Below are 27412 nucleotides of genomic sequence, written 5' to 3' on the forward strand. Positions count from 1 at the left end.
TGTTGTCTTTGTATTCTTCTTCTTCAGAAGAGTGGAAGACTTCAGGTTCTGAGGCTCTATCTTCACTGCTGCTAGCGAAAAAAATCTCTAGCGAAGTCGGCAACTTTACATTTTTTTTGCCATTTCGTCATGCGATCGGCTCTCGCGATCGGCATGTTTAGAGAGCACCGATCGATCGGTAGAGAGTGAGTATCGGCCGATCTCGATCGGTGACCGATCGATCGGAGCATCCCTAGCCTCAACAGTTGCCTTCCTCCTTAGCCTGTCCCAGGTGGCATCACTCACCAGCCTTCCTTTAAATCTGGGGTCCATTGCTGTGGCCTCATGCAGAAAGGCTTGAATATCCTCCCCTTGATATCGTCCTGAGAGGTTTCCCCATACCTTCTCTTTGATGCTTGAAACTAGGGATGGGTACCGAGCCCCGGTATTAAACGGGCCCCGGGGCTGAATTATTAAAGACCCTGGTACCGTTAAGCTCCGACGTTATCGCTCTTTTTATCGGTACTGGAGACATGTAAAAAATATGTCATGTGTATTATTGCTACACAAACATTATATTGCAGTTTTAGTGTCGCCAACTCCGTTTCTAATACGCAAAAAGACTGCAAAATGCGTCATTTTTAGTATTTTCGATCTCTCCAATCCAGACGAGAGATCTCTCCCCCCCGCCTGCTTGCGAGGGGGCGGGGCAGTTTACACACACGCAGCTGCTACATGCAGCAACACACACACACACACACACACACACACACACACCACACACACACACACACACACACACACACACACACACACACACACACACACACACACACAGAGGAGATGGCGGAGAGAACTAAGCGCTCTGAGGTGTGGTTAAACTTTACCCCGTCTCGCTCGTTGCCTAAAGTGCAATAAGAGTTTAGCATGTAAGGGCGCTAACACGAGCAATTTGTCTAAACATTTAGCAAAAGTGCACCACATTCAGACGGAGAAATGCACCGTTTTCGACTGTCTTTCTAGTAGCTCTATAGCCCCTTCCACGAGTAACGTTTCCACGTCAGGCGTTATGTATGCTAGCAGCAACACACAGAGCTAACTCAATGATACAAACATGGGTTAACGATTAGAGGTAACGGAGTTATTTATTTTGTTAAAGTTTCAGCTATTCTGTTTCATAAGACACACAAATTGTGGATGTATACAGGATCTTCATGAGCTTGACAAACTCCTCAGCCTTATGAAAGTCCTCATCCTTCAGGCGGTCCAGGTTGTCCTTTGTCAAAGCCTTTCGCAGTCGTGGATCCAAAGCTGCTGCCTGGATCGCTGGAAACTGCTCCATAAATCTCTCTATCATCAAATAGAGGGAATTCCACCTGGGGAGTATACTACGAAGCAGGATTTTCGCTTAGCCGGCTAACTTCAGGGAAAACTCCGGCTTTCCGGTCCTACGAAGCTGGTTCTCTTTTTAGCAGGCTAGATCTCCATGGTAACTTATACTTAGCGGCTAACCTGGTCGGGACCAGGTTAGGTTGCAGGCTAAGAGCTCAACTCAGTGAAAGCACTGCCTGCTGACCAATCAGAGCTCAGTGTGCGGAGTTTAAAGCGATCAAGTCATATTACAGGAGAAAGGAAATACAGAAAAGCTGCCGTTGCAGGAAAGACGGCCGGCAAAAATCACCGACTGTGTGAACGTGAACATTAATAGAATATCACCTCCATCTTCAGAGCAATCTGACTATTATAACATTAGTGTTAAGAAAGCTTACTTAAATATCTGCCACAACATAAGTAACCGGATCAAAGTAACATTAAGTACAGTCCGTGGCATATCACATCATATATTTTCTTATCTGAGTCAGCTGAGCCGTATCTGGCCGTGCAACACTCACAGTGTCACATACTGTATGCCGAAGTATTATTTTAAGCAACACATTAAGTTGACGAAACACTCGAGACAAATGTAATGAAAGTCAAATCGTGTCTTGGACGGGGCAGTGATATCATAAACCTGTTAACGTACGCATTCAAACACTTTTTCCAGCTGTATTCAGCTTGCAGGTGCAGCTATGTGGCTTTTATCCTGGATAAAGTGTTTAAGTCATGGATGTTTAAAGTTTAACATCTTCATATTTGTCTAATTATATAGTTGACTTTTCATTCAGGAAGTATGACGCTGCGCTGTCAGTGCGCTTGTCCATGTTTGTGATTGGTCGAATGCTCCAAATACCACCCCTTTCATGTGAACGCGCACCTAACTAGATAGGACACGGCTGGCTTGAGCGATCCACTTGATAACCCGTGTCGTAGTACAGTTTAGCGAGAGCGCGTATGTTTTGGATTAGGCCAACCGGCTAACTCAAACATATCCAGGTTAGGTTGAACCAGCTTCGTAGTACAGGCCTCTGGTCTTGACATCCAGGATCAAGGAGTGTTGTGGAAGGCCTGAAACAAAAACAACTTACATGTAAGTACTGGACACTTGAAAATTGAATTAAATTGTTAAATTTGGGAATTTCTAAATAATAGTTTCTTACCAAGGAGCTGCTGCTTTTCCTTCAAGATAGTAGCTGACATCGAGGATCTCTTGAACCAGACAACCACTGCTCTGATTCTGGCTGCCCATTTATCAATAGCAGCCACTGTGTAGATTTTCTGCGCTGCCAGATTTAAAGTATGCGCAATGCATCCTATTTTTAGGATGTGCAGCTTCTTCATGGCAACATCCATATTACCAGCATTGTCAACAGTCACAGCTACAATCTTGATTGGTTCTATCGCAAAGTCTTCCAGGATGTCAGATATCTCCTCTGCAACTACTTCACCGGTTTGTGATTTGTACACTGCGCTTGTGTGGAGGACCTTCTGTTTTAAGATGCCCTGGATTGTGTCGTGCACTGTTACAGTGAGGTAGTGGTCCTGGCTGAGACTGGTCCACCCATCTGATGTGATGGCAAGCTTGGGCACGTCCTTTATCTCACTGATCACATTGGCCTTTTCTATACCATACCAGGTAGGAATTAATGTATCACTGAGGTAACTCCTGGAAGGAGGGCTATATTTGGGGTTGAGTGCCTTGCACATTTCCCTGCAGTAAAGGAAATACAAATGCTTTTGGATTAAAAGGCATATAAGGAATGTTTCTTTGTCTACTATTATGTATACTGTGTGTAAGAAAAGCACAAATTTGTATTTTGAAGAAATAACATATAGAAAGTGTTAAAAAAAAAAAATGAATCAGTCTATTATTGAGTTATTGTGTTTAGAGTGATGCGAATAACATACTACTACTTTATCCTAATAATTAATACAACTCAATTTTGACAAACTGTTACCTGAAGCCCTTGGAATCCACTGTTGCAAAGGGGTGTAGGCCTTTCACTATGAACGTGGTCACGGCCAAGTGGCAAGCATTCAGACTCTCCTCAGTCATCCTCCCACTAGCTGCTAATGCTAACGTGAACGGGGTTTGGGCTTGTATATGGCTTGGACCACTGACGGTGGGAGTGGTGGGTTGTTTCATTGTAGCTGAAACTTTAACAAAATAAATAACTCAGTTAACTCTAATCATTAATCCATGTTTGTATAATGTAGTTAACTCGGTGTGTTGCTGCTAGCATACATAACATACCTGACATGGAAACGTTACTCGTGGATGGGGCAACGGAAAGGCTGTCAAACGGTGCATTTCTCTGTCTGGATGTGGTGCACTTTAGCTAAATGTTTGGACAGATTGCTCGTGTTACCGCCCTTACATGCGAAAGGTTTATTGCACTTTTGGCAACGAGCATTGTCCACATCGAGACGGGTAAAATATAACCAAACCTTGGAGTGCTTAGTTCTCTCCGCCATCTCCGCCGTGTGTGTGTTGCTGCATGTAGGGAGATCGGAAATACACCATAGACGATTTTTTTTGTCTTTTTGCATGTTAGAAACGGAGTTGGCGAAACTAAAACAGCAATATAATGTTTATGTAGCAATGAGACATATTTTTTACATGTCTCCAGTACTGATAAAAATACCGTAATATCTGTAACTTTTGAGGAAGTTAGTCAGAAATAGCTTCTCCTTTATATAGCAGGGGTGTCAAAGTGTATAAGTCTGCGATTGCGGATTTCTACTACTATATAACTTGTAATACTTATAGCTTTTAGTTTGACTTCAATTTAAGGGAATAATATAGTTTTTAGGAAACTCACTTCCATTTAACGTATGCTTAATGAGCTAAAAATAGTTCCTGTAATATAACCATGGCTGTACAGAGTGAATTTCATGAGTTATACAATAAAACTATTTTCTAGAATGTACATTAGCGTTAAAATTGATGAATGAAGTGTAAATAACAAGGTAATGTTCAGTATGGCAGAACATCTGTTACCTGTAACTGGGACGGATGTGACACCTTTTTTTAATAAATTGTAATAAAATATGATTGTTATTTAAATGGTTATAAAGGACCTTGAAACAAACAAAAAAACTGGCGTGCAGCAGAATTGAATCAAACCTCAGATAGACCTATACAATTTATGATTTGTGTTTTTGCATAACACAGTGCTGCGGTATTAGCACAGGTGCAGTTTTAACCACAGCCTGATAGCTAATCATAGAGCAAAACCTGCATGATAACTAGTCCTCGACCTCTGTGTACAGAAAGAGTGCAGCCTTGTCAAATTCAGTGCTTCCTCTGTGGATGCCACTGGCCAAAATGGCTACCACAGTGAAGCTGTAGTTCATGGGCCCCACTGTGCTTCATCATGTCCACTGGGGATACAAATGTACTACACACAGACTTCAGGAGGCATTAGCAGAACTTGTGAACAGTATTGTATGTCAATTTACACATGTTCAGAGTCTTACTTTTAGATTTAGCCTGTTGTTTATAACTGATGCTGTGTCTCAATTCTAACACTTTTCTAAGTACACTGCCATTTTGCACACTGTGAGCGTGCAGTGTGTGATTCAAAGGAAGTGATGATTGCCACATTTAGCTAGCTAGCTAGCTAGCAACATTAGGGTTCGCGGCACAAAATCATTACAGACTCAACGATGGCTTATTTTACACAACAATATAGTGATATGTTTCTTTTTAATAGTGAAAAAAACCAAATGTATAACTTTTATTTGTTTAGTGGCATTATAGCAGTTGGCATTAAGCATGGAAACAGAGGGAAAGTTTACGAAATATGCTTGCTCACATTTCTTAAACTTCATTTATAACATAATGTATTTCGAAATAGTTTATGCCAGCAAGTCTTTTTCAGTTATGGTTTGTCTAAGCTTTAAACAAACCTGATCCTCAGACTGAATTAAAAGTGTTAGCAGATGTCGTTTTAAGCTCAGCCATGCTAGCTATTTCCCACTGATTCATGTCTTTGTCTTAAGCTAGGCTTATAGTATCTCTTGTAGCCTACAGTTAAAAAGGTTACTTCCAAAACTGCTTTTTTTATCTTCCTACCAAGGAAACATTATTATATCCTACAAACAAATACAAAGTGTTTATGTTGTAGATTAAAATGTCCCCACACAGTATAGACTTCCATTAAACACCATAGTTTTAAAAAAAACATGCATTACCTCACATTTGGTGTGTTTCCCCGTTCCCGTCAGGTGATCAGGAGGCTGCAGGGGCTGGACAAGGTGTTGCCCCGCCTGGACCCTCACTCTGCCGCTCGACACTTCGCCTCCATCCAGCGCTGGAAGGCCAAGAGAGAGGTGGCTTGTCCACGCAAAGGTACCACACAGTTTAGTTGATACTAAAAGTGCAAAAAACATGCATACACATGGAGCACCTCATTTCGGACGTCCCTACCGCAGTGGGGCCGTGATCGGCACGGAGTCGATCCTCGCTGAAAGGAAAACCCCCGCATGACTTGATACGCCCCCCCATTAAATTATAATGAAACCAGCTGCAATGGATCATGGATCCACCAGGGGGAGCAGTGATTAAAAAGCTGCCACACTGGAACTCATGTGAAATAAACAGCTGATAGATCTACAGGTAGGGCTGCTCGATTATGGCAAAAATCATAATCTCGATTATTTGGGTCAATAATTGATATCACGATTATTAAAAACCATTATCCATTTACTTTGAAAACATGAATTTATTGGAGAAAAGAAATGTGAACAGTATGTTTTTAACAGTTGATTACCTCGAACTTTAAGTAGAATTCAACTGAAAAACCAATAAAAAAAAAAGAATCGTTTTATTTCGATTACGTTGTTTTCGTGATCGTTGCAAGCCGTAATTGTGATTAAAATACGATTTAATTGAGCAGCCCTATCTACAGGTATCTGATATAGCGGCCCTTTGTTAAGATCCATATGTCACGGGTAGGATCATATTCTGTGCTAAATAAGAGACATGTAATCATTTACAAAACATCACATGTTGCAGTGCATGACATTAAGGATTTTGGGAGATGGCCCTGTGGCAGGCTTGGATTTTCGTCATTTTAGGGGCAAGGCCATTTGGCCTTTGGTGTCACACATTTTTTCAGGGCGGAAAGGCCACATGCAAGGCACAAAGGCCATTGAGGGAAAAATTAGGATTTGGAGCTTACAAATAAATAACTTCACTTTCTAATGACAAAAAACAAATCACTTTTTTAATATCAATAATCGTATCATCATATAGGCCTATGCCTCCTTAGTATTACCGTATATAAAATTAAATACTTTACTTTTAATAATTAGTGTTTGGTATGTTTTCCATCTACTACTTCTCCCATTCACAAATCCGAAATTAAATCTAAAAATCTAAAATTCTATTAATATGTAACAAATATATTCCATTTCAGAGCAGAAGAAACAGCCTTCAAGGGTCAAACTCTGCACATACATCATTCAGCAGTGCACAGTGAAGCTCCAACATCCAACTGTATGAACAAGCAATACATTGAAATGCAAAAGTGTGTGTGTGTGTGTGTGTGTGTGTGTGTGTGTGTGTGTGTGTGTGTTGTGTGGTGTGTGTGTGTGGTGTGTGTGGTGTGTGTGGTGTGTGTGTGTGTGTGTGTGTGTGTTGTGTGTGTGTGTGTGTGTGTGTGTGTGTGTGTGTGTGTGTGTGTGTGTGGTGTGTGTGTGTGTGTGTGTGTGTGGTGTGTGTGTGTGTGTGTGTGTGTGTGTGTGTGTGTGTGTGTGTGTGTGTGTGTGTGTGTGTGTGTGTGTGTGTGTGTGTGTGTGTGTGTGTGTGTGTGTGTGTGTGTGTGTGTGTGTGTGTGTGTGTGTGTGTGTGTGACTCCTCACAGCTCCTCATATCTGTTCAGAAACTGGACAAAAGTTAAAGATGTACAAACCACAGACTGTCTGTGTCATGACGAATACAGTCGCTGCGTTAATTCTGTCTTTAGGACGTTGTTGTGAGTTTGGACGAAGCAGCTACAACGTTAGTTTAGCCCAGGGGTGCTCACACTTTTTGGGCTGGTGAGCTACTTTTGAAATGACCAGCTCACCGAGGTCTACCAACCAAAAATAAAATCCCAAATTGCAAGGGTTGCTGAATAACACGTTTTATTTATACATGGGATAATAGAGCTGCAACAAACGACTCATTTGATAATCGATTAATCTATCGATTAATGAAACGACTAATCGACTATTCAGACTATTACTGTATGCCTTGCACAATTTCTCAAACCCTCTTATTTAGCCATCAACTTTTAGATTTAGCTTGAGGTTGTTTTAGGCATGTGGAAACTAACAATGAAGACAATAAAGATGAATACTTGATTCAAAAATACATATATTATTAAATTAACAAATTGTTTACAAAACTAACATTGCTTTTTATTTAAATAAAATAAATAATATTTCGCATCAAAAGAAACAACAATGTTTTAACAAATCGTATTAAATAATGTGATGACAGAACTGTGAACAGAATAGCTGAAACTTTAACAAAATAAAGAGTAACTCAGTTTCCTCTAATCATTAACTCCATGTTTGAATCATTGAGTTAACTGCGTGTGTTGCTGCTAGCATACATAACACCTGACGTGGAAACGTTACTCGTGGATGGGGCTGCAGAGCTACTAGAAAGACAGTGGAACCCGGTGCATTCCTCCGTCTGGATGTGGTGCGCTTTTGATAAATGTTTCGACACATTGCTCGTGTTCCCGCCCTCACATGCTGAACTCTCTCTTGGCAAGGAGCATTGTCCTCCTCAAGACGGGTAACATGTAACCACACCTTGGAGCGCTTCTCTCCGCCATCCCCTCCGTGTGTTTCTGCTTGTAGCAGCCGCGTGTGTGTAAACTGCCCCGCCCCCTCGCGCACAGACGGGGGAGAGAGATCTCGTCTGGATTGGAAAGGTCGAAAATACACCGACATTTGTTTGTCTTTGTGCATGTTAGAAACGAGTTGGGGACACTAAGACTGCGAGATAATGTTTGTGTAGCAATAATACAGACCTTTCTCAACTCGCTACTCGGAGGGAAGTCGCTGTCATATGCCTTGTGAACACTCCGATAATGCCTCTCCACGTTACCTTTCTTTGGCAGAGCGACGCTTGCTTTACAAATAAGGCAAATAACCTTTGAATGTGACATCACAAACAAATATTCTTCCTCCCATTCTGGGTGGAAGTGGTTTGTCTTTAGCTTCTTGCTCGGTCCCGCACTCATTTGGTTGTTTGTCTCTTGTTTGTCTCTTTAACTTAATTTGAGTTTTCCCGGCACTTGACTGATTTTGTATCGCTTTGCATTCTGGGTTAACAGACTGGAAAGCGATAGGTCGCTTTTTCTGTCAATCAAGTAAACTCCTGAATTAAGTGGCAGGGAGGCCAAGGGAGGAGGGATCAAAACCTGTTTTGTCTATTTTAACGGAACAGGATTATTTTTTTTAAGAATGACTCGCGATCTACCAGCATTGCCCGGTCGCCCGCGGTCGACGTACTGGGCACCTCTGGTTTAGCCTAATCGATCCAATCTCCATTCACAAAACACGCATTTTAAAAGGTTTTTCGCATGCCGTCTTGTCTGCAGACTTGTCAAAGCATTAAAGCATGGTTTTTACTAACCGGTAGCAGTATGTAGTTACTTCGGCATCAATTTGAAACGTGTATTACAATGAAATCACGATAAAATAGGTTAATTTGGTCGTAGTTGGTTTCCACCACAGTATTTACATGGAGATACGCCCCGCCCCCGCTCCAGCGCGTCCCGTTTGAATGACAGGAGTAAACACAGCTGACAGCCGCGGTGAAACTCCAGCGGTTAGAGCAATGCGAGTATTCGCATCGCGTCCGTTGTGAACGCAGCATAATGCAGTTCAGAAACCACTGTTCTGACACTTTTAAAGCAACTTTTAACAGTGCGAGGGGCCCAAAGGCCATGGTGGCCGTAGGACGTACAATTATTTGTGGGGCATAACGGCCAGACCGAGGGGCTACGACGGCCATGGCCGTCATGGCCGCCGTGAAAATCCCACCCTGCCCTGTGGGCCATTTAAGCTAATTTACAGATGGCCCTGAGCCCAATAGAGATTGCCCTGAAAAATGCGCGCGGATGAAATGAAGGGTTTGGGGGGCCTCCCCCTAGACAATTTTGATTTTTGCAGGTCTTAGATGCTGTCTGGTGCATTCTCTAGACTGAATTATAAGATTAATCACCACAATATTATATTGTACAATTTCAATTGTATTCTTCATTTCACTTGTTTGTTTGTTCTTGTTTGTGTTTGCTCACTTGCATGCCCTGCATAGCTATAATAAATACTTAAGTTGTTGGTCAAGACACTTTCCATCTGAAGAAGGCAAATGCCTTCCCAGATGTAAAAAAGTAGAAAACATTACATTCAGTTATAACTGCCAAAACAAACATTATTTACACTATTATGGCCCCTGTTAAAAATGTTTGTAATGTTATCTACTGTAAGTTGGTCGAACGAATGCCTCCTCATCCGGAAGCTGACTGAGCAGACCCAAGCAGCAGTCGAGAGGAGCCGAGTGCATCCGCGAATCACACAAAATGGCGACGTCAGAGTTCCCGTTAGCCGGCAAATCTAAATCTCTTCGGTCAAAATGTCCGGTCAAAATAATTTCCCTTTAGCGCAATACCGCTTCAGTTGTGCCATTTATGTGACAGACAAGAAGAGTATGTGACTGACAAGAATATTCAATTATAATGTCTAACACTTAATGTGGAGAAAGAGATATCCTGTATGGGTTGATTGTGCGTTGATCTGTTGGTAATGCCTCAGGGTTCCGGTGGGCATGTAAACAAATGCATAATGCTGCGCTATACTTTGTGGCCTCACCCAGTTGCATAGCGACACTTATTGTTTAGGTGTCTTTTAATAAGCAGGTAGTCATATCATTAGCTAGAACTAGCTGAATCTGATCGATATGGACATAAACACGAGTGAAGTCTAATCTGACGGGAGAGAGAGATCAGCTGCTGCTGACGAGTCGACACGCAGCTCTGCATATTTTAATTACCTCTCAAACTACCTAAACTAGTTATAGATATGTTTAGTTTTACTGTCGGGTCACTCATTACTGGATCCGCGAGCTGCAGATCAACCTAAGCAATAACAGTTTATTATGGCGAGTACGGCAAATGAAAGTTATAACAAGCAGTAGCGCTGACCAAAGTGACTAGAACGCAACCACACACTTATTAAAAAAAACACACTTTATAAAGTCAGGCAGCACTAAACAGGCTTAGTGTGATTCTGTTTATTTGTACCTTACTGTGACCATCCGTTCGCTGTCATTGATCATTGTGGAGAGCAGGCAGACGTTTTGTTTTGTATTATGGCAGCTATCTGATGAAATCAATACATGGGCTGCACAGGTTGTCATGACTCATGTCCGACTATCACAAGCAGAATCATAATGAAAAATATGCCAGTAAAATGTGCCGGCTTATGCCACAATAGGATAGCAAGAAGTAGTCAAGATAGTCAGTTTAGCTTCGGTTGCTATGCTAACATCACCCATTTTATACCAGAGAAACTTTCATAACAGCGTTTTGATGCCAAACAAAATGAAACACATTAATAAACAATGAACCACGGCACTCTGGAGAAAAGTACTAGGGTTGAGAAGTAGTTATTTAATTTAATCTGGCTTCGTATTATTAAAAGCAACACGATCATCGACCAGACGGCGTTGGGGAGAAAATCAGCGACGTAAACGGTGACATCATGACGCAGCAGCGGCGGCACCAGTCAGGCTCTGGGCGGTGTGAAGAAAACGGGGGCTGAAAAGAAAAAACGGTTCCGAACCAGAAAAGTGGGAACCGCGTTGATGTGAAAGGGGCATGATAAGCACCGTTTTTTCCTGTTCACACCGCAGCGGAGCCGGCTCTAAGCACCGAAAACCGGTGCTTACCAAGCACCAAAAGATTGTCGATCTGTTCACACCGCAGCGGAGCCAGCTCTAAGCACCGAAAACCAGTGCACCAAAAAATTGTCGGTCTAGATTAGCAAGAACCGCATACGTCACGCTTACGTCGGAGGGGGGCGAGATTAACCTGAGCTAACAGTTTATGGCGAGTACGCCAAATGAAAGTTGTAACAAGCAGTAGCACTGAGCAAAGTGACTAGAACGCAACCACACACTTGCGTGTCCAAAGTCAGGCAACACTAACCAGGTTTCGTGTGATTCTTGTTATTTGTACCTTACTTTGACCATCCGTTCGCCGTCATTGATCATTGTGGAGGGCAGGCAGACGTTTTGTTTTGTATTATAGCAGCTATCGGATGGAATCAATACATGGGCTGCACAGGTTGTCATGTCCGACTATCACAAGTAGAATCATAATGAAAAATAAGCCGGTAAAATGTGCCTGTCAAAAACGGTTTATGCCACCATAGGATAGCTTCGGTTGCTATGCTAACATCACCCATTTTATACCAGAGAAACTTTCATAACAGCGTTGTGATGCCAAACAGCGTCAATTCAGACTGAAACATATTCACTTATGGGGAATTGGGGATATGTATCAGCTGCTTGTGTGACAGTCAGACAGTGAAGACTTTACAGCGGCCGGTCCCGTGTGAGTTAACAGGAGAATAAACTCCGGTGGAAGAGCAGTGCTGCAGCGGATCGGTAAATGCCGCTGAAACACATTAATAAACAATGAACCACGGCACTCTGGAGAAAAGTATAAGGTTGTAGAAGTCGTTTAATTTAATCTGGCTTCGTATGATTAAAACGATCATCGACCCGATGCAGTCCCCCATTGTTGTTGTGAGTGCCGTTGGGGAGAAAATCAGCGACGTAAGCGGTGACGTCATGACGCAGCCGCGGCAGCACCAGTCGGGCTCTGGGACGGTGTGAACAAAACGGGGGCTGAAAAGAAAAAACGGTTCCGAAGCAGAAGAGCGCAAGCACGGAGCTCGAACGGGAACCGCGTTGGTGTGAAAGGGTGACAAGCTGATAAGTCAACTACTACTGTCAGGGAACATACTGTGTGAACCAAGGCCTAAACAAAGACCAAAGGTTAACCAGTTAGCTGTCTTTGTGTATTGCAACCAGGGAGAGCAGTGATGGACGCTGCCACAATGGAACTCATATGAAATAAACAGCTGATTCCTCACACACACAGTAGTCTGTTGTTTCTATGCATACAATAGTGAGAAACATGCCTCTGGTTAATAATTATAGAACTTATTTTCTCCATAAAAGCTGGTGGGTTGAACGCAATACGGGAGGTGAAAATAACTATATTGTAGAATACAGAAGAATTGTGATGCTGTGGCTTTATCTGAAAACTGACAGCATAATTACATTTATGGCCCGGGACACACATATTTATTTAGATATGTTTTAAACAAGTTTAATTAAAAGGCTCGAGTGTTTCTTGCTCTGTCAGATACAACAAGTGGAATTTATCTTTTATTACTATACTGTAGCATATCGTTTTGTATTCCCACTGTCACAAATATAATCATATTCTGCATTGAATAAGATATGCTGCGTGTATTTGTTATCTTATGTTGTGATGTTTTTTGTTTTGATGGCACCTTTTGAAAGGGAGAAGCATTTATTTATCTCATTGTACATGTATATTGACATTAAACAATTATATTCTATTCTACATTGAATCATTTAAAATGATTCATATTTCGTTTCTATTTAACAAAACATATGTGGTTTAATCCACGTGAGTTTACAACTACAAAAATAATCGGTTTGTTTTTGTATCACATCCGACGGGAGGAAATGCAGCACGGCTCTCACTACCGATTTGTAATCCTAATTTAATCATCATCTTCACGACCATTTAATTTAGTAGGCTATCATATGTTCGCCGAATTGACATATAAGTACCAACAAATATGAATATGCTGTAGTCAACGACCGCTGGCACTGGAATGACCATGAAGAATATGTTTCTCTGTTGTCCACGTTTATAAAGCATAAAACAACACCATCAGAGCGCGGTGCAAAGTATCTAGATGGGTTTACACAGCGCCGTATAGATAGAATACGGCGCTGTGTTTACAGTAGGCCTAGTTGTTCTTATTATACATCATGTAGCCCGCTGTATAGAAAACTGTAGGTTCCCCACAGCATATTCATGACGTCCACTGGCGCATCAGAAATACGTTGATAGTGAAAGTGCAGTTGTATTCTCAAAGCACCGCAGTCTCTTCTCCTAAATCCTTTTGAATTCTTCTATCCACTATTCCTTAACCCTGAAAGGGTCTGTGGGCCATCGGTGTGACGAAGCTCCCCCATCCCCCCTCTTCTCCAGCATTGCTGGTACAGTTCTTGATAAATGGTATAAAACAATTAAAACATTGCAAGCTGAGGCTGTGAAAATGTTTTTAATATTATTGCCATAACAATCATAAATTCAGTTAATTCACAAATGTTGTGCAACGACAACATCAGACAGTTATACATAAAAGGGTCTGGCTTTAATACAAATGAAATACTGTAGGCTCGACAGCCCCCCTCAAGGTGATCAACACATGCAGGGCAGCATTGCCGGTCTGAAAGGGTCTCTGGAAATATCAAACATTTAATTAAAGTTTTAAAAGCAGTGACTTGTTAAAATCAGAGGTGGAAGAAGTATTCCGATTATTTACCTAGGTAAAAATACGTGTTAGAAGTAGGGCTGAACGATTAATCGATTTTAAATCGAAATCGCGATTTGAAATGATGCGATTATGAAATGATGCGATTATGAAATCGCAAAGCCTGCGATTATTTTTAACATTTATTTTAGTTTTACAATTATTTTTTTTTACAATTTTTTTTTTTCCATCACATGTTTCTATTACAGGGTGAATCTTAAAAATGAAGCTTGACTTTAAAGCAACCCAACGGAAGTTTCATGTAAGTTTAGTTTTTTCACTCGTAGCTCGGACTGCGAGGGTGCTAGAGACGGGAGTACGTTGATACGACCTTCCTAGCCGGAGTTATGGCCGCATTTTACAATACACTTCCGTTGGGTCACTTAAAAACAAATATCGCAAATCGCAATCGCAATATTTGTCAGAAAAATCGCAATTAGATTTTTTTTTTTCCCAAAATCGTGCAGCCCTAGTTAGAAGTAAATGTCCTGCATTCAAAATTGTCAATTGCCCAAGTGAAAAGTATTATCATCTGAAAGTAAAATGAATCATTATGTTATTAGTATTAAATATGTGACCTGCTCTATCTAAATCAGTCGCATTGACCCGAAGACACATTTTGAGTTGTATACACTGTTGGAAAGAGGAGATTCCTAGCTTTCTAATTATATCAGGATTGTTTTTGTACTCCAAATATTAAGCAAAATATGTCACATTATATAATGACTGTCACAGAGTCATACTTTTGAGAAAAAGGCCTTCAAAGTTTCCTCTTCTCTGGAATCCATCGATCTGATTGATTATTAGTGGAGCAAATGATCAAAATACTCCGGAGGGAAGATATTTTCGTTTGGAGGGGAAGCTCGCGAGTGTGTGTGTATTTGTGTAATTTTGGGTTTGTGTGTATTGTGTTTGTTTCCCGGGGAAAACCCTCACAAGAAACACCGGCTGTTGTTATGCCTGCTGTGACGTTAAGTTACTCCGTTCTCCGCTTGTAATTATGCCGAAGCTTCAAAGTTGTATTTATCATCTGAATTTGCCGAAACAAGTTTAATATTCTGAAAGCCAAGACTTTGTTTAATTGAAATCAGATGAAAACAAACTGTAACGGACCCTGCCGTGTTATCTATGATTACTATACTCTTACATTCATAATTTCAGCGGAGGGAGGGGGGCGGCTTTGCTGGAAGAGCAGATGGCGAGTGAGAGGTGACTGTCTTCGTCCCTTTACAAGCTTCAAACATGTATTTATCGTGTGATTTTGGAAATAAAAGTTTCATATTCTGAAAGCCAAGACTTTGTTTATTTAAAATCAAATAAAACACCCGAACCCCGAAAAAATAGTTTTTTACGTAAATCCACGTTTATTTTGAAATGAGCCGTTGCGACTTCCGACTGATTTCGATAGAGCGGGTCACAAATAAGTATTTGTACAACTTATATTTAGAAATACTCTGTTGTAATTATTGATGCATAAATGTGTTCATCCATTCAATGTGGCATCTGCTATAATGGGGTTAGTGTATGATATTACTTAATAATACAATACATTATATAATACATGATAATGTATACGTTGATTTACTTCGATCTACTGTACTGTGTACACCACAACAATATTACAAAAAATATACTGCATATTAAAGCAAACTATTGTAAAGGTAAAAGTATGAGCATACAAAATAAAGAAGTGTAAACATTTACATTATTATAATTATTATTTAATATATAAAGACTATATATTATTGAATTACAATCAAGATAATAAGATTAGATATACTTTATTTTACATTACATTACATTGCATTTAGCTGACGCTTTTGTCCAAAGCGACTTACAATAAGTACATTCGACCAGGAAGACACAACCTTGAAGAAAACAGAATCATATAAGTATATCAGGTTTCATAGAGCCAAACATTTCAAGTGCTACTCAACTGGCTTTAGGTAATCCAGTCCTTTATTGGTATAAAAGTGCTTCGTTAATAGTTCTAACGCTCGAAGTGGAGTCGAAAGAGATGAGTTTTCAGTTTGCGCCGGAAGCTGTGCAAGCTATCTGCCGTCCTGATGTCAATGGGGAGCTCATTCCACCATCTTGGAGCCAGGATAGCAAACCCACGTGTTTTCGCCGATGGGAACTTGGGTCCCCCTCGCAGCGAGGGCGCAACGAGTCGTTTGGCTGATGCAGAGCGTAGTGCATGTGCTGGGGTGTACGGTTTAACCATGTCCTGGATGTAGGAAGGGCCAGATCCATTCGCAGCACGGTAAGCAAGTACCAGTGTCTTGAAGTGGATTCTAGCAGTTACCGGAAGCCAGTGAAGGGAGCGGAGGAGCGGAGTGGTGTGGGAGAATTTAGGAAGGATGGATTGATCTAAAATATTGATGTGTTTTCGTTATAGTAGCCTGTGAAAACCATAACAAATAAGTGATTAAATGCTACATTATTCAGCAAACACAACTGCAGAGCTGCAAACATTGCAAACAAACTAAGGCCTACAACACCCAGTTGTCTTTGTGTATTTGTGAATGAAGCGCCATCTCATGGTTAAATCCTGAAATTGAACAAATGGGGGAAATCTGGCAACGCCCCTCTCAGGAAATAGTGGGACGGCTTTAAAATCCCAGGCACTGGGATCCGCTGGGTGGAGTCCATTCTAGAGTGCTACATCTGTAGACTCTGGCTGTGGAGATGTTAATAGCAAAACACCAAACTAATCACAATGTACTTAACATCCTGCTTTCAAAGCTTTACTTAATTCTAGTACAACAGTATTAGCATCAAATCAAAATACCAAAAATAGTAGCATGTTTTATCATCGGATTATAGTTATTGATGCTTTCTCATATACAGTTATTGTATAAACTATATATTGATAATGCTTTTTTCAGAGGTGGACGCAGTACTTTTTTATTTTAGTAATGTTTCAATACTACGATTGAATTTATTTATAACCAAAGAAATACATGGTAAATTCATTGTGATCACATTTTGTTTTGTTTATCTGAATCTGTGAAGTTATCAACTGAATGTAGTGGAGTAAAAATAACATATTTCCCTTTTAAATAGTAGTGAAGTAGAAGTAGCATGAGCAGCCTCCTCAAGTACTGTACTTAAGTACTTATTGACCTCAAAAGTGTACTTAAGTACAATAATATACTTAGTTTCTGTCCATCACTGCTGTCATGTTATATTTGTGTATCTGTATTTGAATGTGTGGCAGGAGCATTCCTGCTGTATTCTCAAAAGAAGTTGGCCCATCTGGAGCAGACGGAACAAGGAGGAGAACCAGATGTCTGCGGCCGAAAGGCTTCTATACTACAGGTGCTAAATTACACAAAAGATCTGCCAGTTCTAGTGCTTCACTCTGTTCATGTAGGAGCCAAAATGCTTATCTGGCGGCTTCTTAGAAATGTAGTTACTACATTCCCCACAGCCTCAGTACCAGAGGTGGAAGAAGTACTCTTGTTTGAAATACTAGTAGAAGTACCAGAGTGTAGGAATCCTCTGTTACAAGTAAAAGTCAATTCAAGTAAAAGTATTAGCATCAAAATATAGGTAAAGTACCAAAAGTAAAACTAATCATTATGCAGATTGTCCATTTCACAATAATATATATGATGTGTTTTATAATGATTGATCATTAAAGTGTTCTCAAAGCTGGTAAAGGTGCAGCTAGTTTGAATGACTTTGTATACTGCAGGGTAGCTTGTGGATTTACTCCAGGTGGAACTAAAGTCTGATTTAACACTTGATTATACTTCACATCATTAATCAAAATCTGTAACTAAAGGTGTTAAATACATGTAGTGGAGTAAAAGTAAACAATTTACCTCTGAATTGTAGAGGAGTAGAAGTTAAAAGTAGCAACAAATGGAAATACTCAGATAAAGTACAAGTACCTCAAAATTGCACTTAAGTACAATAGTTGAATACATCTACATTACTTTGCACCATTGCTCAGTACACAATGGATGCATCATGGTAACCTTGTCCAACCAAACTGTTCCTCTCCGCTCCCCGCTGTGCAGCTCATACAGCAGTGGCAGGCTCTGGATGATTCCAGCAGATCCAAGTACAGCAGGAAGTCCTCCCGCTGCCCCGAGCCCTCTCTGGGCCAGTTACGGCCCGACGTCTGCTTCGGATCGGTCTCTGAAAACTTCCACAGCATCACAGAGAAATACCTGCAGAGCGAAGGAAGGCGAAAACAGGACAGCATCGACACAAACAGGTACTGAATGTGAGGGTTTTAAATGTGGCAAAACTGTAGTACAACTTCATGAAACCAAGAAATCCTTACCTTTTTAATTATGAGCCAAATACGCAAGGGTGATGGATGTTAAATATTTTCTTGAAGTGTGTCATTCTGGTCCTAAGCAAAGGATCCTGTTTTGTTTGATGTGACTACAAACACGTTTAAAATGTCAAGGTATTGTTTGTGAAGCTTTAAGGGGACTTATCCGGCTTTTGGGGGGTTTCCTCTTTCTTTCATTTTTCACCTGTTTTGTCTATTTGTAAGGTAAATGAAGCCTCATGCCTCTCTTTCACTCTGTGTTCAGCCTCCGTCAGCTGCTGCACTACAAGTGGCAGCGCTCGCTGTGTGACCCGGGTGAAGCAGTGGGTCTGCTTGCAGCTCAGTCTATAGGGGAGCCCTCCACCCAGATGACCCTCAACACCTTCCACTTTGCCGGCAGAGGAGAGATGAACGTGACTCTGGGAATCCCTCGGTACGTCGCCTTTACGCCTAACTCATTAATCACTTTATATACTGTATAAGAGATAATTTGCAGTGAGCCAGTTATTATAGCCAAAAGAATCCCAACAGTTTCTTTTAACCAGTCTTTAAAAAACGGCAGAGCCCATACTGCAGTGACCACCAACTGGCCGACATCCGGCCCGCCAGACATTCTCATCCGGCCCGCACGACGGGGGTGATTGTGGTGTTGGCTGAGTGGTTACTGCGTTCGCCTCCCACCCATTTTATTTTTTTACAACGTCGTGAGTAAGGTGCAGTACCGGAGTCCAACAGAGAGGCAGCAGCTGCGGGACAGTAGACTGCGTACTGCGAAACCTTCCCTGCCTTCAAGAAGAAGTGACCCTTCGTTGTGAAGAGTCTGATTTGTGCGCTCCGCAGCAGTAGCCCCGCTGCGACGGAGTCCAACAGAGGCCCCGTCTCAGGTCGGTTAAATGAAATCCTTGCTTCCCTCACTTGCGTCGTTTCCCTGCGTTTAGTCCCTCCCACCAGGGAAGCATGGAGAGACGCAAGGAAACCACGAGAAGCAGGGAAATGAGTTTTAAGAGCAATGGGACGTCCTTTCCTCCGGAGCGTCACGTGAAGCGACGTCCGTTTGTGATGACGCTGCACAGCTGATCGTCTGACAGCAGCCAGCTCTGTCCCCGTTATTTCCACACACCCCCCCGCCACACATTTACTGACACAAACATTTGTATCATCTGTTGTAGACCCCAATAAATCAAATCAAATAAGAACTAATTCTCAAAAAAGATAAACGCTATTCTTAAAATGTATAAACGAACAATAGTTTGATTAATATTGATTAGAGTGCACAATAGAAATAAAATAATTGAGAGAAGAAAAGAGATATGTTATCTATCAAAACCCAGTTAGATTAACATTCATTGGATTGCACACTTTGTTTGTTTGTTTGTTTGTTTGTGTGGATATGTAGCACATTAACATTTTAATAGCACTTAATGACTGACTGAATGGAAATGACAATAAATGAAAATATAAAACGAAAAAAGCGATCATGAAAATGTTTCCAAAAAATGAATTAAATTATTTTTGACCACTTTGTTGTTCAGATATATCACATATTTGTAACTAAATGAAACAGGAATTCAAACAAAACACGGTATAAACTGAGGAGTGACTCCCGTGAGGTTCATGTATTTTCTTCACTCTGCTCTCATGTCAAGAAGCATGAGATCAGTGCATGCACTGCATCGTCCAATCAGTGAGCGATACACAGTAAGGGGGCGGGGCGAGTGTCTGAGGATTTCATCTGAGGATGGTCTGGTGGTTCTTCGATTATCGCTCCTCCATGATCGCTCCTCGATCCTCGATCTTTGGTCCTCCGGCAGAAATAAGAGCCATGGGACGGTACTCAAGATGGCGCAGACTTCAACTTCCGGTAAGACCGAAGACCGAGGAGCGAGGAAATGAAAATAGTCGACCTGAGACAGGGCCAGAGAGGCAGGAGCTGCGGGACAGTAGCCTAGAAGCAGGGTTGGGTTGTAACCATAGACTGGTTGTAACGGAATACATGTAACGGCGTTACGCAGAATATAAAAATCAAGTAGGCTAACTGTATTCAGCTCGCGTTACATTTGAAAAACTAGTAATCTGATTACAGTTACTTTCGTAAACCTGAAGTGAATACATTTTGGAATACTTATTGGAATTATTGGTGGAAAAGTTTCCTCACAAAATGTAATATTCATTACCGGCAGAACTGTGCACACTGCACAGCGCTGCAGCATATCTGTGAGCGAGAGAGAGATGCAGCGTGTCTGTGAGGCCCCGCCCCCGCACGCAGATGAGAGAGAGATGCAGCGTGTCTGTGAGGCCCCGCCCCCGCACGCAGTGAGAGAGAGAGATCTCTTATAAAATATATTGAAAGTTAGAAACGGAGATGGTTGGATAAAATGTGCAAGATAACGTTTATGTAGCATTTCTTTATTGTCGAAATTATGACATTTCATAACGATCAAATCAAAGTGAATGGCCTGCTGCTGCTGAATGCATGGGGCAAGTGACTGGAACAAGTTTTAAAAGTTATTACATCGTTTCAGATAATAAATTAAAGGTCCGCAGTAGCTGAGCGTGCTCCACTAGCATTGTGGACTATATGAAAATCGCTGGCCCGCGATAGTGTCTATTGGATACATTTTGGCCCTTGGACAAATGTAGTTGGTGATCCCTGCCATACTGGTTCCTGTTAGTGTTTACTTCCTGTGTGTCTTCTTCTGCGGACATTAAATTGACCGGACTTCTTTCTGCCGATCGATATTACTGTGTATTGTCCCTTGATAAGAGCGTTCTTAGCAGCTGCATGCTATCAAAAAAAGAACAGAATGATGAATTTAAAGATTGACCAATCAGAGTCGAGCTTTCAACTGAGCTGTGTATTAATAGAGTTGTGCAGTAATTACGTTTTTTGTTTACCGACGCGGAAGTTAGCATCGCACTGGTTCCATCGACAAAAAGCAATGGGATTGAGTACGACACAGGTTCATCTCCACATATTAACACCACTTTTATAATAGTTGAAGCGCAAATGCAATCACCAGATGTAAAAAGCTAACTTATCACGGTCGCATGGTTGCTCATTACAGCTGTCACACTTAAGCTGGCTATTGTTCGGCATGATGATGTTTAGCAGTCTCATTTCGTCACGCCTTTGACACATTCACAGCTTCAGACTTTCCCCAGTGAGGTCATTACTGACGTATTTTATGTTGAGGAATAAAACATGAAAAGCTCTTCACCGTGTCAGACATTAGACCTTATTTCAGAGATATAAACACAAACTCACAAAAACCTTTGACTTCAAGACAAGTGCTCAAATGCTTACTAATTTCAGGGTTTTAGGACTCGCTCCTTCACCACTTTAAATAAAAAAAGTTTGGACATCTTCAATTGGCAATTGATGACTGTTTTAGTGTTATTAAACAAAATACCTTTCCTAAAAAAACATTGTCTACTTACTCATCCCTGCTTCATCTGCCCCAGCCTTCCCCACTGTTCCTCCATGTCTCACCCCCACCCTGTGTCTCTGTTTGTCTCGCAGACTGAGGGAGATCCTGATGGTGGCTAGCTCCAACATTAAGACTCCCATGATGAGAGTTCCTGTGCTAAACACCAAGAGAGCCTTGAAGAGAGCCAAGACGCTGCGCAAGAAACTCACCAGAGTCTGCCTGGCTGAGGTAAGGGTCCCTTCTCTTCTGTTTACTCTCCTCTGTTATTATGTTCATATTCCATTATCTCTTTTGCTAGACTAATGTTATCTTTGGGTTCTTTTGATGTTTTTTCTTCTGTTATATTGAAATACTTCCTGAGCCGTCCCTATTATTTTCATTAACCATAAACCTGTACATTCTTTTTTTGATTTATCATTTGGTCTATGATTGTTTTTAATCCTTTTTTGTGGCATTTCTTCATGTTTCTTCCCTTTGTGTATCTTTTATTTCCTTGTATTTTTTCACTTCGTTTGCATATATCGTTTTTTTGAACAGGCCTGCAACTCTTTTTTCATTACCCATAAATCTGCCCATTGTTTTCTGGATACATTTTTTATTTTATCGGCTATAACATTTTAGGAAATCAGATCCCGGTTTCTCAAAGAACAAAAGTGTCTATTTAAGAAAATGTCAAATCTCCTTATTCCGAAAAGCTGAAAACTGTATATTCTGCCAGTTGTTTCTTATTATTCTAATTTTACTTCTGTAGTTAGACGTATAGTTTAATCATTGCAAATACAGATGTGTTTGGAGATGTCCAACTGTGTGTGTGTGTGTGTGTGTGTGTGTGTGTGTGTGTGTGTGTGTGTGTGTGTGTGGTGTGTGTGTGTGTGTGTGTGTGTGTGTGTGTGTGTGTGTGTGTGTGTGTGTGTGTGTGTGTGTGTGTGTGTGTGTGTGTGTGTGTGTGTGTGTGTGTGTGTGTGTGTGGTGTGTGTGTGTGTGTGTGTGTGTGTGTGTGTGTGTGTGTGGTGTGTGTGTGTGTGTGTGTGTGTGTGTGTGTGTGTGTGTGTGTGTGTGTGTGTGTGTGTGTGTGTGTGTGTGTGTGTGTGTGTGTGTGTGTGTGTGTGTGGTTGTGTGTGTGTGTGTGTGTGTGTAGGTGCTGCAGAAGGTGGATGTGGTGGAGACGCTGCGGATTGAAGATCACCTCAAACTGCGGACTTTCAAAGTCACCTTCAACTTTCTGCCTCCTGACCGCTACTGTGAAGATAAGCTGCTCACACCACACCAGATCCTGTACTTCATGGAAAATAGGTGTGTATTTGTATGTGTGAGGGCCGTTAAATTTTCCTGTAAAATAATCCAGTAAGATTTAACCTGATATAAACATAAAGAAAGTACTGTTACACTTGATAATGGTGGTAAAATGAGTTGTGATATGCTTACCAATTTTCTTAAGCACTGTACTGTATCTAGGTTTAAATTGAGATTTTAGACACAAAAACTAGTGCTGAGATGTTGGATGTTACTATTGGAGGTCAGAAGTCCCCTTCCACCAACATTTAACCTTCAGTACAGTTAAGGCGAGACACGGCAGGCAAAAACATCGTTTTTCAAGTACTGGTCAATTTTGAGATTTTGTGCTATTTTGATTCCATAACATGTTTTCTTTCAGGCTTTTGGAAGGAAAACGTACAAAATACACATTTAAGTGTTTATTTTACTATAGTTTGTCTATTTGCGTCTGTAGATTTCTCCTAAATTCACCAAAAGTTAGCATTCTAACGTAACATAAAGTACCGCGACCGCTGTGTGCACCATGTCAACAGAGGTATCGTTGGAAAGCTCCGTCTCTCCTGCACAATCTCATCGGATCCAAATATGGTCATTTCCTTTGTATCAGCAACCAATCGTGAAAGCACAAAGGGGTCTTAAACCAAGAAACGAAATCTCATTGGCTGGTGTCAATTTCTGACAACGTGATTCGTTCAGATGCGTCACGTGGTGTGCTAAAACACTTCCTGGTTAGCTTTCAGCTAGAAATTGAAATCTCAAAATGCCAAAAGAACGGCGAAAAAAACGTTCACAGAGAAGACGACAACAATTGTCACTTGCACGAAGCGAGGTTATAAAAAAAAAAATGACCCTGAACATGAAATACCTTCACGGAGTGCGTCGATGCGCAAGCTGTCATCCAAAGAACAGGAGGGTTTAGCTAGCGCCTCACTGCAATCTTTAAAGGTCGTTTTCTCAAAATGAGTTTTTTCTCCTTCTCTGAGTTCGAAATGTCCACTTCAGTAGCACGTAGATACACCAAACCTTCCAGTTATATTCCTATCAATATTATGAAGGCTTTTACAGAAGGGTTTGTTCATATATAATTCATAGCCTGAATTATACAACATTGTATACCTAAAAACATGGCGAAAATGGATATTTTAGGGCTGTTGACAGTATTTTCTGATTTATGGAATGATAAAAAGAGATATCCAATATCCCTTCTGTAAAAGCCTTAGATACTAATATGACTACAAAATCAAACAAGAATTTTGAATCTGGCTATATCCAAAGTTCAGATTTCGATTCCTGAAATGTGTTAAAATATGTGCATATTTAATGAGATAATGGATCATTTGCATATTTAAACATGCTATTTCAGGAAACTTGTAATACAAAAGACAATTGCCTTATTGTAAGTAATTAACTGGAGAAATTTCTAGCTGATACCTTTAAGTTAAATAAATTACCCTATTCACCTGGGGTGTCTCGCCTTAAGTAAGTCTCATCAGGTTATCAAGTTATCATGTTATAAAAACTACTAACCAAACGGAATTTAATGAAAGTGCTTGCCCTTTTTTGGCACTGTTTTAGCTAATGCCAGCATGTTTCCATGTATTGATGCAGGGCTGACCCCCCTTGCATTATGCTACTTGTGCTGATAGCTATCACAGGCAACCTGCTCTCAGCACACACACACACAAATGCTAGTGGAGCCTCGCAGATGGGGGTGCTGCAGCCCTCTCAGCACCAACCCCTTCCCGCGTCCATGGTGAGTTTTGCGGTGTCTCGCTGTCTCGCAGACCCCACGCAGCAACCAGGAAACGACACCAGTAATACAGCTCACACTGTCCGCTCCTCACAGCAGCGAGCCCCGCAACGTCCCGCCAACACGGCACCCAGACCCATTCTGATCTGTTTGTCATTACTGGTCATTTTATGGTTGCTAACGCCATTTTAACACATAATCACTGATGTTCCGCTGTAACGGTGGTTGACTAATCAGAACAGAGTGGGCAGCTGATAGACCTGTCACGATAATTAATTTTGTTGGACGATAATTTTTCCTGGAAATTATTGCGATAAACGATAATATTGTCGGCACTGTTGTAAGACCATTTTAGACCACTGACATAATGATAATATATAATAAAAATTCAAGTACATCCTTTCAAACATAACTTTTTATTGAACATTAAACATCGCAAATGAAATGTGAAATAATATTAAAATATATAAATTATATATAATAAATAAAACAAATTAATTAAATTATAATAAATTAATTAAATCACACTCAACCAAAACAATACATTAAATAGACTCAGGCTGGAAAACAGAGCTCTCTATCTCTATCTCTCTCTCTATCTATCTATATATATATATATAAATAAATATGAGCACACAGTGTCTCACAAGCAAAAAAAACCTCCTTAAAACAACAGTCAGGTGTACAGTCCACTGTCCATACAAAGACCCAGATGCCTCAACAGGCCATATCCAAATCTGTATTTCAAAGATTTCGAGCAAGGAACACCAACATGTTTGCATTGTCGGGCAAATGCATCTTTGATTGTAAACTGTCGGGAAGGTGGGGGCTCTCCATCTCCAGCTGCCGTGTTTGCTCCCAGCTGGGAACACGGAATGGGTAGGTTGTGTTTCAGGTGTAGTTTAAAATGCGTGGTATTGCCTGCTTTTGTCGCTACCTTTTTTAAACAAATGCGACACACCGCCCGGCTCATTGAAGTCCGTAGGTTCGCCTCGTTGATTTGGCTTAAATCCAAAATACTCCAACACCGGAGAATCGAGATGTGTAGTTAGGTTTTGTAACCAATTCCATTTCACTTTAAATTCCCCGCGAGTAAATCACACGTTGTCTCCCGCTTGTTGCTATTTTATTAATTTGGCTGCTGCACGTGCACGCGGAGTGTCCTGACCTGGCTGTGTGTCAGCCCCGCCCCTCACAGCGCACGTGGCCGGCAGCCACAGCGCTCCTAGCTAAAATGCTGTCACATCCTTATGTAAACGCCAATTTATCGAGCTCAGAAAAGTTATCGAGTCCATTTATATTTATCGTACGATAAGTCAATTTATCGATTATCGCGACAGGCCTACGAGCTGACCAATCAGAGCACAGTGGGCTCATAGGGAGGGGGGGGCAGGGCCTCCAACAAGCCATGTAGGAAAGAGTACTATACAGAGATGCTGTATGAGAAACCAATGTGAGTTTGGAACATTGAACAATGTAAATGGCCATGACATGGGACCTTTAAGAATTGAAAGAAGTTAATATTATTACACTGTTAACAGGTTATACACTTTTTTTTACAAATTTTTCCTAAAATTCCATAAAAGAATCTCCAGATAACCCCCTGTTTCATCAGATGAATCGTGTCGCCACATTGTTGCCAATAATTTTTTTATTTTCTTCACTTTGCTCCTTTGTTTTTTCCTACCAGGTTTTTCCGTCTCCTGCTGGAAGCCATTAAGAAGCGCAGCGCCAAGCTTGCCTCCATCGCCGTGGAAACAAGGAAGGCCACTCTCCGAGATAAGGACAACGATGCAGAGGGCACCGCTGACAACGCAGGGGTCTGTTTTATTATTTGAGTGCTCCCTATATGGTTTTTAGATGTACTGTTGTCACTCATATTTGAATCAAAGCATCTCTTAAATACCAAAATAAAATCGGAAGTTTTTTCATCATGTTGAAATCAGCTAGACGACGTGGAGATAGAAGAGGAGCGAGAGATTGTTGACGACCAGGCCAACGAAGGAGACGCCGACGCATCGGACGCCAAAAGGAAAGACAAACAGCAAGAGGAGGTATGAAGACAGATCAAATACTTCTTAAACAATACTCAGACCCATTCTAGGGTGTGTTAAAGCTGCACCACTTGGAAATACAAAGCTCTGAAATTAATCTCTTTTACTTTAGACATGTCTGAACAAAGGTTTGCGAAAGCATCGAGTATACCAAGTTAACACTAGAAATAACGCCGCTCAACTAACAGCCCGTCCACACGGTGGCGTGCGTTGAAGCTTCAACGCTTCTGCCCATTCACTTTGAATGGGGTGACGTCACGCTTTGCTGAACTGCATTGTGGGAGCGTTGCTTCGCTTTGCTTTGCTCGCTTCGCTTTGCTCGCGTTACTCGCTTCAATAGTTGAGCAATGTTCAACTTTTGAAGCTTCGACGGAAGCGTCAGCCAATCAAATCATATGCCAGTACAAGCTCTAGCCAATCAACCGCGTGCTTGTGTGTCCGGGTCGGGGGATTCATGTGATTGGTTGTTGGTGGAGCTTCAGACACGCCTACCGGCAAGCTTCAACGCACGCCGCCGTGTGGACGCTGCGTAAACCACACATTTAGGAATGGTTTCAGAATCCTGTTAGTCATCCTGGAGTGTGTCTATACAGGCTTTATTTGCTCT

At 41.3% G+C, this 27412-nt stretch overlaps 1 protein-coding gene and 1 non-coding gene across 2 annotated transcripts in view; both read left to right on the plus strand.

The window, feature by feature from the left end:
• Positions 1-27412, plus strand: part of polr1a (RNA polymerase I subunit A) — a 100618-nt gene that overhangs the window by 45004 nt on the left and 28202 nt on the right. Inside the window, 8 exon segments of the mRNA XM_034222800.1 lie at positions 5587-5710; positions 17228-17328; positions 18036-18235; positions 18564-18731; positions 21819-21954; positions 22865-23019; positions 26442-26571; positions 26698-26805. Coding sequence (XP_034078691.1) covers positions 5587-5710; positions 17228-17328; positions 18036-18235; positions 18564-18731; positions 21819-21954; positions 22865-23019; positions 26442-26571; positions 26698-26805 — 1122 coding nt within the window.
• LOC117550393 lies at positions 4636-4769 on the plus strand. The gene has a single exon (XR_004569626.1). It is a non-coding gene; the product is annotated as a small nucleolar RNA SNORA5 (small nucleolar RNA).

Source organism: Gymnodraco acuticeps, unplaced genomic scaffold, assembly GCF_902827175.1.
Source record: "Gymnodraco acuticeps unplaced genomic scaffold, fGymAcu1.1, whole genome shotgun sequence".
NCBI lineage: Eukaryota > Metazoa > Chordata > Actinopteri > Perciformes > Bathydraconidae > Gymnodraco > Gymnodraco acuticeps.